The sequence below is a fragment of the Martes martes genome, assembly GCF_963455335.1.
Source record: "Martes martes genome assembly, chromosome: 4".
Lineage (NCBI taxonomy): Eukaryota > Metazoa > Chordata > Mammalia > Carnivora > Mustelidae > Martes > Martes martes.
In genome coordinates, this window is record NC_137891.1 from 158,390,073 (window position 1) to 158,408,071 (window position 17,999).

The 17,999-nt window shown below is 46.7% G+C and overlaps 1 protein-coding gene across 1 annotated transcript; it reads left to right on the plus strand.

Annotated features, from left to right (window-relative positions):
• Positions 1–11,551: 11,551 nt before the first annotated feature.
• LOC308341712 (L-amino-acid oxidase-like) lies at positions 11,552–17,661 on the plus strand (the record flags this gene model as incomplete). The annotated part of the gene is made up of 7 exons (XM_080801710.1): positions 11,552–11,702; positions 13,334–13,548; positions 13,984–14,096; positions 15,172–15,373; positions 15,892–15,960; positions 16,176–16,312; positions 16,836–17,661. The coding sequence occupies 7 exons, from the start codon at positions 11,552–11,554 to the stop codon at positions 17,659–17,661; spliced, it is 1,713 nt and encodes a 570-aa protein (XP_080657836.1).
• Between the last annotated feature and the right edge of the window lie 338 nt (positions 17,662–17,999).

The window sequence follows — 17,999 nt, forward strand, 5'->3', positions numbered from 1 at the left end:
GAATGTTCAGAAATGTCATCAGATGGTTACTAAACAAAGCCATTATTAAAGTCAATCTATGTACACAAGGATAAGTAAATGACACCAACACAAATGGCAATGAACCTTGAGGTTATTATGCTAAGTGAAATAAATCAGGCAAAGACAAACATTGTATGATCTCACTTATTTGTGGAACATTAAAAACATCAAGCTCAGAAACAAGAATGGTTGCCAGACGCTGCGGGGTGGGGGAGATGGAGAGGCTGGTTAAGAGGTACAAACTTTCAGTTATGATCAAGTTCCGGGGACCTAATGTACAGCGTGTGACTACAGTTAGCACTACTGTATTGTACGCTTGGAAGTTGCTATGAGTACAGCTATAACGTTCTCATGACAACAACAAAATGGTAATTATATGAGGTGAGGATGTGTTAACTAACTTTATAGTGGTAAACATTTTGCAGTATATACCTGCATCAAATCATCACATTTGTATACCTGAGACTTATGCAATGCCATATGCCAATTATAGCCCAATAATTTGGAGCAAAAATCAGCTTACAAAATGAAAAAAAAATCAAAAAGTGCTCAAAACTCTTCATACCTTAATTATTCTACATTTTAGCATTCTCCATGCTCTAGAAGTTGTTTGCCTGTACTGGATCTGTATGATGGAAATACTCCATAATGAGGTAATTCTGTGCATCTCCTCCCACCTCTGGGTGCAGTGACATCATGTTTTTAGCTTGAAATTGGCCATGATGGGTTATTAATACCACAGAAATCCGCAAATGATACAAGTCAGAACCCCTCTCTCCCTTCCAGGAATGATTATTACACATTTACCAGCACACCACTGCTTCTAGTCCTGAGTCCTAAGAACCTAGATATCTCAGGATAATCTAATGCTGGAGGCATTGGTAGGAGTTAGGAGAGCCCTGGAGGAGCAGCCTCATCCAGGAGAGGCACAGCCCACCAGCTCCAGTTCTTCCCCACCCGAAAGAGGCTCCCAGACAGTCTGGCATAGCCCCTGGCCCTTCCTTCCCTTCTGCCTGGACCTTTGTCAGCCTCCTCAGACCCATGGTCGAGGCCTTCTGATGCGGACCGTGTAGCAGGCTGGCTCTGCCATTTGGCTGTTCAGCAAGTAAAAGCACCTCCCAGGCCCCAGTGGAAGCAAAGGACAAAATCCCCCTAAGCTTAGTTTGCATGGGCACCACTTCAGCCTCAGGGGACAGGGATGGGACAGGTGAAGAAACAGTAGGGAACTTGCCAAAGGTCACATGGCTGAGAAGCAGAGGAACACTGGGGCAGTGTCCAGGGCTGCCTCAGACGAGGCAAGCTCAGTTTACATGTCTCTAAAATAGGGACCACTTCCCTCTCCCACTCTGTTACAAATCAACAGATGGTGAGAGACGGTGCGTTTGTGTGCATGTGCGTGTGTGTGTGTGTGTGTGTGTGTGTGTGTGTGTGTGTGCTGGAGCCCAGGGTTTAGCATAGAAGCAGCACTCAGTAAAGGCTAATCTCTTCCCTGTATCTACTTCCTGATCTCCCCTCACACCCTCCCTGGCTCGAGTCACACCTGGCAGGGAGGGGACACATTCGCTCCTACGTGGCATCTCTGGGGCTTGCTCTATTGCGTGCCCCTGAAAGGAGCCTTCCTGGGGCTAGGAGCATTGAGGTTGCTTTGTGGTTCCTTGGGAGGGGTGGGGTGAGGGGAACTGTGATCCCAAGCCTCTCTCCAACCCTCAGCTCTTCCTCAGCCTCAGCTACACTCTCAGGGGACTGCCCTGGGGTAGTCTTTCCCTGTACCCCAACCACATCTTCCCACTTCCCCCAGCCCCTCCTGATGAGCTCACAGATTCAGGAGAGGACTGAGTCTGGGTGCAGAACTCAGGATGATAAACACATGCCTCGTTCAATTCTCTTTCTCAGAGCCATGATGCAAGCACCCCTTGCTCGGACCCCAGGCCCTAAAGTACTTGTCTTGTACCCTCACCTCAGATGTGAAGAGGTATCCATGCCGTGCCTACCTCCTCACTAAATGGAGGAGAAAAACTGAGACCCAGGCAGGTACACTGATTTGCCCCAGGTCAGAAGCAATCTAGGGTCATAGACAGGATGAAACTCGGGACACCCTGAGTTTTCCATGGTGGGATTACTTAAAGACTGCCAAGCATAGTCTACCCTCTGTTTCCCAGAAAATGAAACATGGTCAGAAAGAGCCAAAGGACTTGGCCAAAACCACACAGCTGAACAATGGAACAGCCAGCACCGGAACCCTGGTGCCTGCCTCCCAGGCTGAGGCTGTGTCCACAATATCACATGCTTCAGTGCTCCAATCTGGACTGATGGCTATACAGGACCTCTAACTGCCAGCTGTCCCCAGAGCTGGTTGGAGTCACCAGTGGGGGTGAGGTCAGCCAGGGGTTGGCATGAGAAAGAAGATTTTACTCCAGATGCTTGATTCTGGACCCAGGGGCCTGCAGGCCTCAAGGAGCAGAGGGTGGGCTCTTGAGAAGGGGAGGGCTGGGGCCCACAGTGCTAACCACCTGGGCTGTCTAATTGGCCCTAGGAGGAGAACGCCTCTGGGAGGGACCCTGTGGGAATTGGCCCTCATTTGCTAAGACAGGTGCCCCAGAAAGTTTTCTGGGTTTGTGTCTAGGAGAGGAGCTGAACAGATAGCAGGAGGTGGTGATGATTCTAATGATCAAGATTATCTTATTGGTGCTTTGGGACAGGCTCATAGCACTTTACAGTTTACAGAGCACTTTCACATGTGTTTTTTTTTTAAAGATTTTATTTATTTATTTGACAGACAGAGATCACAAGTAGCCAGAGAGGCAGGCAGAGACAGAGAAGGGGAAGCAGGCTCCCCGCCGAGCAGATAGCCCGATGTGGGGCTCAATCCCAGGACTCCGAGATCATGACCTGAGCCGAAAGCAGAGGCCTCAACCCAGTGAGCCACCCAGGCGCCCTCACATGTGTTTTTTATCACCAGGTCCTCTCCTGTGAGGAAGGTGTTGGTCCTCATTTTACAGATGATGAGAACAATGGTGACAGACACTTTCTGGGCACTTGTCACAAGCCAGGTCCTCAAGTAGGCATTGACAGTGGTTTTGGTCACTTTGCTGCTGAGGTCAGAAGGGGCCTTCAAGGTCAGTATGCCCAGCTCCCCACTCCTCTTCCACAGCCAGGAAAATTAAGCCAGGAGAAGGAAAGTCATGGGCCTATATGACTTAGTGGAGGAGACTAGAACCCAGACCTCCTGCCTCTTGGCCATGGGCCCATTCCATCATCTCCAAGCTTCCTCCCCTGCTCTGCTCTTTGGGAAATTGGAAGAACGAGCTGTCCATCTGACCAGCAATAATGAGTCAAGGGACTCAACCATGCAACCCCTCAGCATCTTGACTCCTGGGTGTCTGTATCCCCCCAAAGCTGTGAATCTTGTGTGAGTCAATGGCAGCCACCCAGACAAGCTACAGGGATAGAATAATAGTAACAGCAAACACAGTGATACTGATGATGGTAATGATAGTAGTCACAGCCAGCCCTCATGAGGTATTGTTTCCTGAGTGACTGGCACTCTTCTAAATCCTTTACTTACAGTAACTCATTTAATATTCAAAACATCCTTATGAAATAGATGGTGTAATCATCATTTTGCAGATGAGGAAACTGAGTCATGGAGATTTGTAATATGAACAATGTCTGAGAGCCACTAACTGACAGTGTAGGTACTAACAAGTGGTATAATGTTAAACGTTTAACAACCAACTCCCTAGAAAGAAAGGAAGGAAGACGTGCACCCAGGTCAGCCTTGGTGAGTCAAAGTCCAAGTCACTAAGCCCATGCCTATCCTTCCTCCTTGCTACCATGGCCACTTTGTTCATGAACCCATTGAGCAGTGATTGTGGTGGCTAGGGAAAGAAGCTGACTTATAGATAGAACAGATTGTTCTATCCACTTGATTATTAAAATCCAGTTCTGGGGCACCTAGGTGGCTCAGTCGGTTAAGTGTCTGCCTTGGCTCAGGTCATGATCCCAGGGTCCTGGGATCTCTGCATCATAGGGCTCTCTGCTCAGCAGGGAACCTGCTTCTCCCTCTGCCTCTCCCCCTGCTTGTGTTCTCTCTGTGGCTCTCTCTGTAAAATAAATAAATAAAATCTTTATAAATAAATAAGTAAGTAAATAAATAAATAAATAAAATCTTCTGCTGGGGACACCCTTTGGTGAGCATTCATACAGAATGCAAACATCATCACATTCTTTGTTAGCTGGAAGAGGACTACCCTCAGACCTGATCTCTCCAGTTTTCTTCCAAGTCCCCAGCCATCTAGCCAACCCACTGGCTACAGTCCATTAATTAATGTAGATTCTTACCTCTGACCATTTTTCCTTCCAGATGAAAAGAACGACCAAGTGCCTGGCTGGATGTTCTACTGCCTAGGAGGATTTCTTTCCACCGTGGGCCTTCAGGGGTGTCCCAGAAAGGACCTTAAGTAGTACAGCTGTCCACTTCCAGATAGTGCCTGTTTATCATGCAGACCCATGTGTAAACTGGGCCTGAGTTTTTTCTTCCTCATCAGTTAATCACAGGGGACCCCCATGAGACCACAGGCATTTGGGCCACTTTCTCGTGCAAATTACTTGTACCTTCAGGGACTGCTGGAGTCCAGTTTCACACATTTCACTTCTGTTTGATGGTGTGGTATTACTGTGCATGACAACGTCGGACTTGGTAAGTCAGACAACAAGACCAAGTTCACAGTGGGAGTTTAGATGACACGCTCAATTGGTGGTTCATGGTCAAGCCTTCAGTCTCTATGAGAGCCCAATAGCAAGCCAAAAGGTGTTTTTCAAAAAGAGAGTAGTTATCCTCAGAGGGTATCAAAGCTTTACTCCAAAATCCTCAGAGTCTGTGTTGTGATTCACCTTTAGTGGCCTGTCAAAGGCCCCAAACAACATCTCTATCTGCTGCTGACTTTGAGCTCCATGAGATCTGCTGGACCATATGGTTCAAATGGCAGAGCAGCTTGCATGGCAGTCTGGACTTGCTGCAGAACCTTATCTTGTCTTGGGCTTCACTCAAAACTAAAGGCTTCTTAATCTCATCACCAATTTAACCCATCTTCAGATTATATTCTATGCCCTTCGTGCTGCTCCCCCAAGACAGTCATCAAGTGGGGAAGTTTAACCAAATCCCTATCACTCCGTTTCAAAGAGTGGAGAGAGAGAGAGTTGCCCAATGCATTTTATGAATCGAATTTACCCTTGACACCAAAACTAAGTAAGGGCAACGCAAGAAGAGAAACTCATTGACTAACCCCAAAAATGAATATAAGTACAAAAATCACAAATAGCGAAGTCTAAAGTCCCTCCTCCTCAATTCTAAAAACAACAACAAAACTCTGAAAATCAATTTCTTTCATAACTTATTTAGAGGCAAAACCTGGAACAGATTGATCTGACCTAACCTGGTTTGAACATTTATACGTTTTGGCGCTGAAATATTTAATTACAGCATGCTGCCCCACACCCAGCTGTGTTCTGTAAGTTATGATTTGGAGGAGCCTGAAGAGACAGGACAACTAGAAGTGGTGGCATCCTGGGTGATCTTGGAAAAGAGAAAGGACATTTTGGGGAGGACAGTAAAAATAAGGAAATCTAAATATAGACCAGTTAATAGTGATACATTGATGTTGGTTCATTAATTGCAACAAACATACCATAATAACATAAGATGCTGACAACAGGGGAAACCTGGTATGGGGTATATGAGAACTCTTTATACTATCTTTGCAATTGGGTTTATTCAAAACAAAACAAAAACAAAGGCAAACCAAAAAAAACCTCTTCTGACTCCACTTCATCCTGCAACTACCTACCTATTTTTCTGCTGTCCTTTACAGCAAATTTCCTCAAAAAAGCTGATGTACTCACTATCCCAAATTCCTCCTGTCTTTCTCTTTTGAAACCACTGTGATCAGCCCCCTGTTTTTATTTTTCTTTTCTTTTATTTTTTCAGTGTTCCAAGATTCATTGTTTATGCACCACATCCAGTGCTCCATGCAATACGTGCCCTCCTTAATATCCACCACCAGGCTCACCCATTCCCCCATCCTCCTCCCCTCCAAAACCCTCAGTTTGTTTCTCAGAGTCCACAGTCTCTCATGGTTCATCTCCCCCTCCGATCTCCCCAACTCACTTCTCCTGTTTTTAAACCAATTCTCGGTCATCATTCCCATCGACAGCACTTATACAACTGATCACTCCTTCCTTGAAACACTTTCTTCATGTGGATTTCTGGACATGGGCAGCTCACTTCCCGTATTCCTCCTACCTCTCCAGTTCCCCTTCTCAATCTCCTTTGCAGAGTCTACTTCTTAAAGAGGGTGTGCACCTGGCTCAGTTGTGGAACTTGTCCTCTCCTCTCTCTGCTGAACTCTTTGTTGTCTTCAAACATTTGCTACTCTTCAGGAAAAGAAAGAACAACTCCAAGGGCAGAGGTAGAGAGGAAAGCAGAAGCAGAAGGCAGAACTACAGGACCAGAGGGTGGAGCGGTGAGGCAGGAGAACAGAGCATCAAGCCATAAAGCATTCTTCTCCAGCCTTGAAATCTAATGGAATTTGCTGTACTGGATCCCAAACTTGCTTTACACCTGTGACACCTTTATTTCTTCCACATTCTACTTCTTTGAACAGGATGTTTACTCTTTGTCTTTCCACCATTGTATTTGAAAGCATATAACTTATTTTTCAGGTTCCCATGTCCACGATGGAAAGGAATTTTGTCCTACCATGGATCATACCCAGAGTCTTCCCCATACCAGATCTAGATGATTCAGAAAACCATATTTGGGACTTTGAGCTGACAATATTTAGATGAGATCTTGGATTAAGATGATACTGTCATGTATCAAAACTTTGAGGGACTTGAGGCCAAATATGTTTGGCACGTGAGACAGACATGAATTTGGGGGGGCAAAAGGTAGACTGTAGTGAGCTAAAGAGTGGCCCCCCAAAAGCTATGTTCAAGTCTTAACATTTGGAACCTGTAAATGTGACCTTATTTGGGAAAATGGTCTGTTCAGATGCAATTAAGTTAAAGATTTTTGAGAGGAAATCATCCTGGTTTAGGATGGGACCTAAATCCAGTGATGTCCTTATAAGAGAAGGCAAAGGGAGATTTGAGACACTTAGACATGAAAGAGGAAGAACATGTGAAGGCAGAGACTGGTGGTAGGCAGCCCCAAACATAAGAACACCTAGAGTCACCAAAAGCTGGGGGAGGCAAGAAAGAATCTTTCCCTAGAGCACTAAGCGAAGTGCCCAAAGAGCATGACCCAGGCAACAGCTGTGATTGAGAACTTGTAGCTTCTATAAACATGACAGAGTAAGTTTCTCAGGCGCTAATCTGTTATGGCAGCCCTAGGGAACTGCTCGAAAAGCCAAAATAACTGAAAATAAGTGCTCAAATAATTGTTAAACAAATGTACATAGCAGCACTATCCACAATAGTGAAATGGTGGAAACATCTTAAATGTCCATCAAACGATGAATGGATCAACACAATATGGTATACATATACAACAGAATATTGTGCAGCTATTAAAAGTAAGGAAATACATACAGATACGTGCTATATTTGGATGAACCTCTAAAACATTATGTTAAGTAAAAGAAGACAAACACAAAAAGTCACATATAGTATGATTCCATTTATATGAAATATCCAAAATAGATAAATCCACAAAGAAAGAAAACTGCTGGTGGTCAGGAAATGCAGGGATGGAGGAATGGGGAGTGGTTGCTTAATGTGTACAAGGTCATCCTTTGGGATGATGAAAATGCCTGGAACTTTTGATAAAAGTGTCAGTTGTACAATATTGTGAATGTGTTATGAATAATAGTTAATGTGCCCCTGAATTGTACACTTTAGAATAGTTACTTTTATGTTGTATGAACTGCACCTCATAAGAAAAAGATCTTTAAAAACAAAAGTACAAAAATCATACTCTGAAAACTGTAAAACATTGTTGGAGTAAGTAAATACTATCTAAATAAATGGAAAAACACCCTGCATTTATGGATCGAAAATAATATTGTTAAAATGGCAATACTTCTCAAATTGATCTATAAATTCAATGCAACCCCTATCAGAATCCCAGCTGACTTCTTCATAGAAATTGACAAGCTGATTCTAACACGCATATGGAAATTCAAGGGACTTGGAATAACCAAAACAATTTTCAAAAAGAAAAATAAGGTAGGAAGACTCACTTCCCAATTTAAAAACTTACTATATAGAATGTTCATCAAGACAGTAGGAGAGTCCAGAAATAAAACCACATGTCCATGCTCAACTGCTTTTCTACAAGAATGCCAAAATCATTCAATAGGAGAAAGACAAGTCTTTCCAACAAATGGTGCTGGGACAACTGATAGTCTCATGCAAAGGGATGAACTTGGACCCCTACCTCACCCCATATACAAAAACAATTCAAAATGGACCGATGACCAAAATATAAGAGTTTAAAAAAAAAAAAAAAACATTAAGAGGGGTGCCTGGGTGGCTCAGTTGGTTAAGCATCTGCCTTCAGCTTGGGTCATGATCCCAGAGTCCTAGTATCAAGCCTGGCACTGAGGGACTCTGCTTCTCCCTATCCCTCTGACCCTGCTCCTGTACTCTCTCACTCAGTCTCTCAAATAAATAAATGAAATCTTTTTTTTAATTTAAAAATTGAAAAATAAAAAGCCATTAGGAGGAAATATAAGGGTAAATCTTCATAACCCTGGATTTGGCAATAGGATTTTATGTATGATATTCAAAGCACAAGGAATAAAAGGAAAAATAGATAACGTGAGTCTCATCAAAATTTTAAAATTCCATGCTTCAAAAAAACATCATCAGGAAAGTGAAAACCTGGGGCACCTGGATGGGTCAGTTGGTTAAGCATCCAACTTCAGCTCCAGTCATGATCTCGGGGTCCTAGGATCGAGCCCCATGTTGGGCCGTATGCTCAGTGGAGAGTCTGCTTGTCTCTTTTCCCCCACTTGTGTCCACACTCTTGCTCTCCCTCTCAAGTAAATAAATAAAACCCTTTTCCAAAAAAAGAAAGAAAGAAAGTGAAAACCGATAGAATGGGAGAAAATATTTACAAATACATGTGCATATATCTAGTAAGAGACTTGTATCTGGAGTATATCAAGAACTGCCCCATAATAGAGAGACAAATAATCAGATGTAAAAATAGGCAAAAGATCTGGATACACATTTCTCCAAAGACAATACACAAATTTTCATTATGCACATGAAAAGATGTTTAACATCATTAGTCATGAAGGGAATACAAATCAAATACAATGAGATATCACTCCACACCCACTAGGATGGCTATAATCAAAAGCAGATAGTAACAGGTGTTGTCAAAGATGGGGAGAAAGTGGAGCTCTCATTTGCTACTAGTGGGAAAATAAAATGGTGCAGCCTCTTTTAAACCAGTCTGGTAATCCCTCAAAAGGTTAAACATAAAGTTAACATGTAACCCAGCAATTCCATTCCAAATATACATACTTAAGAGAAAAGAAACTCTATGTCCACATAAAATCTTATAAAAGAATTTTAGGGCAGCATTGTTTATAGCAGCCAAAAAGTGGGAAAAACCCAAATGGCCATCAACTGAAACATGGAACAACTTTATGGTATAAATGAAATATTATTCAGTCATAAGTGGAATATTATTTGGTCATAAAAAGGAATGAAGTACTGATGCATGTTACAACATGGGTAAATCTTGAATGCATTACACAAGCAAAAGGAGCCAGTCACAGATTACTACATATTGTATGATGCCATTCGTAGAAAATGTCCAGAACAGGCAAATCCATAAAGACAGAAAGCAGAATAGTAATTGCTTAGGGCTGGGAGGACAAGGAGAATGGACAGTGATGGTTAACAAGCACCATCGTTCTTTTTGGAATCTTGAAAATGTTTTAAAATTGATCATGGTGGGGAGCCTGCTTCTCCCTCTCCCTGCTATTCTGCCTACTTGTGCTCTCTCTCTCTCTAATAAATAAATAAAATCTTGAAAAAAGATTGATCATGGTGATAGTAGCACAACTCTGTAAAGACACTAAAAATGATTGAATTACTCACTTTCAATGGAAGAAATGTAAGATGCGTGAATTATATCTCAATAAAGTTACCACAAAAAATAAACAGCAGAGAGAGAGTCTTTGACCTGTGCCTAAAACCCAGCTGTTCATACTGTAACCTCCATGTGTTATTTTCTTTGGTTCTTCCAGCCACCTTGTGGTAAAGGAATAACCTCCATTTGAAAGATATTATGAGGGCGCCTGGGTGGCTCAGTGTGTTAAGGCCTCTGCCTTCGTCTCAGGTCATGATCTCAGGGTCTTGGGATTGAACCCCGCATCGGGCTACCTGCTCTGCAGGGAGCCTGCTTACCCCTTTCTCTCTCTGCCTGCCTCTCTGCCTACTTGTGATCTCTGTGTTTCAAATGAATAAATAAAATCTTTAAAAAAAAAAGACAGATATTATGATTGTGTGTGATCTGGTATCAAACCAGACCCTATCTCCACAAAAGAAAAAGGAAGCCAGTTTAAATGCCTATAGAGTGTAAGGTGCTACACCAGGCTCTTCACAAACATTATCTTGTTTAATCCTGAGGCACCCTATAAAGAAAATGTTACAGCATCATTTTACAGATAAAGAAACCCAGGCTCAGACAGATACAAGCCTTATACCCTAAGACACGCAGCACTGATATACTAAAACAGGATTTGAAACCAGTTCTGTTGGACTCCATTGCTGCTGTCCTTTCCCCCATGCCACCCGTGGTTCCCAGGATCTGAATCCTGCATCCCTGATACTGAGTGCTCCTACCTGCCCTCCTCCCCAGCTCCATGCTGCTAGATTGGTGCGTGATTCCTGTCCACTTCTCTCACCAGCCAGACTGTCTCCACTCGCACCGTATACAGAAAGAACAAAGAGCTAGTCTTGGTGCCACAGCCAGCTGGCCTGATTCCCCAGGAGAAGGAATTCCAGTGCCAGAAAAGCCTGCCTGCGTCTACAGAAGCCCCAGAAGATCTAGAGGAAGAGGGGGAAAAACGAAACACTCCTCAGCCAGAGATGTCTGCCCAGCCTGCTGGGGGAGACCCTGGAAAAGGCAGGAAGGGTGCGGTCCTCCATGGGAGCTCCTGGCCAACATCCCGACCTTGGACAGATGTACAGTGGAACAGAATGTTCACGGTGGGACAGTAGTAGGACCAGACATTCTCTGGTAGGAGCAGTCGGGTGCTCTGACCTGGGCGAGGATCCCAGACACTGGCCTTCCAAAGAAGCCCAGACACATTGGTCCCAATCCTCACTCATTTCCTGGGAGATTGTTCCAGCAGGTTTGGGATGGCCCAAGGTTCCCACAACCCCACCTCCCCACTGGTACCCAGGGGCTGGGAACTGATCTGGGAGAAGGGGTTTTCCCTCAGAAGGAAGACAGTCCAGGAGGAAGATGAGGCCAGGTATGGGGCTGAGTCATCCTGGTCTTTTCACCATGAGGGCAGGGCTTCTCTGCTTGGCCCAGCCCTGGGGGCAGGCTGGTGGGACGCGGCCAGCCACTCCTGGAGTGGAGCTGGCTCTTCATAAGGAGAGGGAGAGCTGCCCCAGACTCAGTAGGAGCTGCACGGCCATGACCAAGATGAGGGGTAAGTGTGGTGCCCCCTTGAAGTCTGAGAGTGAGGCACCTGAGGGTTGAAGTGTTGGATGCTGAAACAAGGCAAGGGACTAGATGGAGGGAGGGGGTGGAGAGGGGCCAGAGGAGGAGTCTGGGCATGGAGCCGTACGGACTGAGACAGGACAGGGCCAGATCAGGGGTTGCACATAGGTCCAGGTGTTGAAAGTGAGTGAAGAGAATGGGTACAGGTCTGGATAATGAGTCTGGGGGTTGGGCCCATTCAAGGGGAAGGAGAATGGGGCCTGAGACAGGAATGGTGGTAGCTCAGGGAGATGGGAGAGTTTGTCAGGTTAGAATAGATTTGGGAGGTTGAAGTAAGCCTGGAAGGTGGGGAGAGTGGGTGAGGGTTGGGGAATCTCTGCCATGGTGTGTGGTCACCCTCTCTTCTTTTCCGAGAAGTCACCCCAGCAGAAGGCTCTCCTGGGATTTGGAAGGGTCTGCACTGGGAGCCCGCTGGGTCTCCTGCCCCTCTTCAGGGGAGGCCCTTGAAGATCTCTTTCCTTCTGTGTGCCTCCTGTGTCCGGCATGGACCGGGACCCATTCAAAAATCCTAAGGCTAGTGCAAGGGGGTACAGTGCATCACAACTCCTGGCTGTTCCCCTTCAGAGCAAATGACACCCAGGAAACCACACAGGCTCTTGTTGCAGACTCCCAGGTGAATTCTCTGTGCACCAGAGCAGTTAATGGTGGAGACGAAAACCACGTCACTCTGGACTTGTTGCGCGTTACATATTAACTATGGTTTCCTGTCTTGGCTGCACAGTAGGAAAGCTGGAGGGATTTGGAAAAAATACCGTGAGGCTGGAGAAGAGCAGTGGGCCTGCCAAGATCCCATGGGGCACTGGTGATGCCACTGAGAAACTGGCCACAATTCCCCCCAAAGAGAAGCTTGCTTCACATACTCCAGCTTCCACACACCCATCCTCTTACAAATGCACACATTCTCAAAGAACACAGACACCCTCTGGCTCTGCCACCCAGCCTCACACTCAAACACACTCACAGAATCACACACAAGAACACCAGCAACCACATTCCCTCTCAAACTCCAGCAAATGCACGCATGTCATGCGTACTCTTCAGACCCAGACCACACACACCCACCTCACTGCCCCATACAGATTCATCCACACATCTGCTCAGGTGCCTGCACCATGCCACAGACACACCTTCTTCCATGAAATCACAGATAATACACAGTCTTATAGGGCAACAATCACAAATTCACAATTACTGCAACTTACATCACAGACAGGCTCACACACACACTCACCAGCAGAAGCAGGCATATTCACGGTCAGAGATGACCCTGTACACACTCATGAGTTTCCAATCACGTGCACACACATGAACACAGCATTCACATCTACCGTCATACAGCTAACACCAGCATGGCTCACACATACATCTGTACCCCACACAACACAATTGCCACCACATAGACACAACCAGAAATACACATGTTTACAACCACACATTTGACAGATACTGCCTGACCTCACCACCACCCCCTCATTCACACAGGCAAGCTCATCCTGGGTAGGGCAGGACACAGAGCCTGGGTCCCAGAAAAGCAGCCCTCAATTCCCTTCTCTACCACAGGAATCCTGATCCTGGGGCTCCTGATGGCTACTTCCAGCTGCCTTGGCTTCTTGGAGGACCTGTTCAAGTGCTTTCAGGACCCTGAATATGAGTCCATCCTTGTCACAGCGCAGAAGGGGCTCCACACCTCCCCGTTGCCCAAGCGTGTGGTAGTAGTGGGAGCTGGCATGTCAGGCCTAGTGGCGGCCAAGGCTCTACAGGATGCTGGCCACCAGGTGAGCAGATCTTGGAGGGGCTTCAATCTTTTGCCTCCGGTTTGCTTTCTTGGGTTGGAAAAGAAAAAGAGAAGATACAGCCAATTCTTAGATGGCTGCTCATAACTGGCTGGGTCTCTTAGCCCTTCGTTACGTTCCTTACAACTCCTGAGACTTGACCCTAATTTCACTTATGTTCTCATGGGAACAAAAGTGGAGAAGAGTTACACTAACAAGAAAAGTTTAAGAGGCACTCAGTCCCCTACCCCCACAGAGCATTCTGCCCCACTTACATTACTCAGGACCTTCCCAGCCTCCTTCTGGTTATCCTGCACATTCAGGGAACCCACTGCTGGGAATTCCGGACTAGAGCCTATGGCAAGAAGGAGATGGGTGTACGGGTGGGAGAAGGGAAAGCGTGATGCTGGGAACAACAGCATGTTCTTTGGACCCCAGGTAACCATCCTGGAAACCAGCAACCGCATCGGGGGTCGAGTTAGCACAATCAGGAACAAGGAGGAGGGCTGGTACCATGAACTGGGGCCCATGCGAATCCCAGAGTCCCACAGGTAAGTCCCAGGGAAGGAATGGGCAAAAGGCAAGCAAGAGGAATTAGGTGGTGGAAAGGGGGGAGGTGAGGGGACCCTCGGCCACCGTGTCAGAGCTTCTCAGATCCACTGTCTCCTGTGGTTCAATCATGCAAGTTGGGACCAACACCGGTCTCCCATTTGACAGGGAAGACTGAGTCTCAGAGCTCAGGAAGTGGTAGGTCCCAAACTAATAATAATAGTTACCATTAGTTCATCAAATTGTGTACTTCGAATATGGACAGCTTCTTACTTTGTCAATTATACCCCATTAGGCTACAAACTAATAATAATTAATAATCCCATCAGCTGCATTTTTTGAGCACCTGTATGTGCCAAGTGCCCTGCTGAATGCCACAGGTGCATTATTTCATCTGATCTTCTTATCTTCCTCAGTTAAAAATCAAGAAACTAGGCTCAGAGATATTAAATGACTCACCCAAGGTTCTCCTAGGAGAAAGTGACAGAGCTCCTCTTCAAAATCGAGGAGGCAACTGGCCCAAAAACATATGCTTGACCCCTACGCTCTAACTGGCTCCTGGAACAGAATCCAGCCCCTGGTTCTGAAGTTTCTAAGACAAAAGAGGTCCTTTGCCCAGTGTCCCACGTACCTGACTACATGGGACAGGACTACTTTTTTGCCTTAAGTGTAAACTGAACCCAAGACTTGCCTCCAAATGCCACCAAAAACAAAAACAAAAGGAACCAACCCAAACTAGATCTGGCCTCACCTTCCTTAAAAATGGAAGATGGGATTTCAAATACTGTCTGAAACCAAAGGCTTTGGTCTCTACTTAAATCCTGTACTTGGGGATTTCTTACAGGGCATTCCTTGGGGGATGGGTAAACTCTGTCCTTGCAATTTTCCTTGGGGCAAAAACAGAAGGAAGAGAATGAATACCACAACAGGAGGAAGCAGGGTTAGAGTTGAGGAAACAGACTGAGCTCCCTTGGCACATGAAGGAACAGGTTTCCCTGCAAATGGCTTCTATAGTGAGGATAACAGGAACAAGGTGTCACTGGGAGAGGTGCCATGTCATACCTGTTCCTGCTTCAGGCTGATTCTCACCTACATCAAGAAGCTTGGCCTGAAGCTGAACAAGTTCATACAGTATGATGGCAACACCTGGTACCTCATCAACGGACGACGCCATCGCAGCAAGGAGGTCCAGGACCACCCAGAGATCCTGGGCTATTCCTTGAGCCCAACAGAGGAGGGCAAAAGCCCTACTAAGCTCTTCCACCAGTCCATTGCCAAGGTGCCTCCTGCCTCACTCCTGCTAGGGTTGGGAAAGAACAAGTTCTGGCCCAAGGTCACCTGGCAAGTTAGTGGACAGACCCAGTGACCTGGTCCCATCCAGCACTCTTGTGATGGGTCTCTCCTCTAATGTCCCCTAAGAATGCTGCCATGCTGTCCTAGTGCCCTGTGCCACCTTTCCCCCATCACTGTTGGTCCAATGGCTCACTGCTTGATGGTGACCGTAGAAGGAAAGGGAATCACCAGATAACCCAATCCTTGGTAATGAATCAATCTTCTTGGATTATAGTGAATGTCTCCCCCTTAAATTTTAGTCTCCAAATGTCCTTCAATGAAGGGGAGACTTGGGAGGAAAAAAGGACATTTAGGAGATCTTGGAAGCATCCTTTCCCTGGTCTTTCCATCCCCTATCTCCGTGTCCACCCCCCCTCTTTAAAGGGACATCCAGAGAATGCTGGAGTCCTACCACTGGTTCTATGGCTTCAGTCTAAGCTGCTTCCCCTTTCTCCCCTTTCACAGCTCAAAGAAAATTTGAAAAATTTCAACTGCAGCCAACTGCTGTCCTTTTATGATTCTTACTCCACCAAGGTACGTGAGGCATATAAATCCCAGGAGAGGGGTAGAGGGGGCTGTGCCCAGCCTAGCCCCCTGGGGTTGTCCCCTGATGACCAGAACCTTTTCGTCCCACCACCAAAGACTTCACCTTCCTGGAGTCCAATGCTGCCCCTCGCCTGCCTTAGACCCCTGCTGAAGCCCCTTCCTACGTGCTGGGCCCCCCATCTGAACCTTCCACCTCCCCACAGGCTTACTTGGTGAAGGAAGGAAAACTGAGCAAAGGAGCAGTAAAGATGATCGGGACTGTGATGAATGAGGATTCTGGATACTACAAGTCCCTCCTAGAGTCCCTGCGGAGTAGCGTCATCTTCTCCCAAAGTAACAAGTAAGGCCAACTGGGACCAGGGCTGGAATCTGCCCCTCCTCTAACCCTCAGAGCAAAGAAATGGAACTACGGTTCCTGAATAGGCACTATGTGCCAGGCACAATGACACTTTCCAAAAACTGTCCCATTGAATCACCTGGAAGATTGGTACTATTATTCAGACCTATTTTACAGGCGAGGATGCTGAGGCTCAGAGGAGTTCTATAATTTACTCAAGTTCACATAATGGGTGAAAGCTGGAGCCAGAATCCACACCCAGGTCTGTGGGGCTCCTTCTGGGACCCAGGACTGCATGGTAGATGAATCCATGGGCTGTGGGTCTTGGCTATGTATGCCATTCTGGGAAAGTCCCTCTCCATAAGGTATCAGTTTCCCAAGTATAGAATTAAACAATGATCCCTCTCTCCCAGAGACTAGTTAAGGAGACATATATGAAGCATCCAACATGGGCTTCAGGAAGCTAGTTTCCTTCTAGGCCCAGGTCCCCTACACTCACCATCTGCCCTCCCCCTCACCCCTGCAGCTTTTCTGAGATCACCGGTGGCTTCGACCAGCTCCCCAAAGCCCTCGGCGCTACCCTGAAGCCTGGAACCATCCGCCTGGGCTCCAGCGTGGAAACGGTAGTGAGGGATGGGTCCAAGGTCCGGGTTTCCTACCGGGTGGGCAAGCCCGGCTCAGTGCTGAACCACCTCACTGCGGACTTTGTCATCATCACGGCCTCAGCCAAGGCCACACGCCTCATTACCTTTAAGCCACCGCTCTCCCAAGACAAGAGGGAAGCACTCCGCTTGGTGCATTACACCAGTGCCACCAAGGTGCTCCTGACCTGTGAGGAGCCCTTCTGGGAGAGGGATGGCATCCGGGGTGGGTACTCTATCACCGACCGGCCCTCGCGCTACATCTACTACCCCAGCCACAGCTTCCCCAATGGCAAGAGCATCCTGCTGGCCTCCTACACCGTGGAAGATGACTCCCTCTTCTTCACCTCCATAACACACGAGCAGATGGTGGATGTGGTCCTGGAGGACCTGGCAGCTGTGCACCAGATACCCAAGGACGAGCTGCGGCGTATATGCCCCTCTTCTGCAGCCAAACGCTGGTCTCTGGACCCCCTCACCTTGGGTGCCTTTGCTGAGTTCACACCCTACCAATTTATTGACTATTCACAGGAGCTCTTCAAGCCCGAGGGCCGCATCCACTTTGCAGGCGAGCACACCTGCACGCCTCATGGCTGGATAGACAGTGCCATCAAGTCCGGCCTGCGGGCAGCCAGGAATATCCAGGCCGCTGTGGATAAGGAGGCCACGGAAGAGCAGAAGACCTTCACTAACACCCAGAACCATGTCTAACCCAGAAAGAAATCCCCGAGGGAACCTGGCAGGAAAAGTGCTGGGAGGTAGGAGCTGGAGGCAGAGACCCAGGAGAGGGGTCACCATTCATCCCCCTGGTCCACAAGCAAGAATCCAAAAATGCCAAAGAATCGGCTGGCAAGTCCACAAAGAATCACACCCTTTCCTGCTTCTCTCCCATGAGTGGCCTTGAGGAGGGAAGCAACGGAGTCAGCATATATGGAGGGTAAGGAACAAATCAAGGATGGTAAACACTAGCATCAGCTGTTAGCTTGGATTACAAGCAAAAGAGAAACACTCCAATAATGCCCAAATTTCTGTCATATACAACTAGAAGC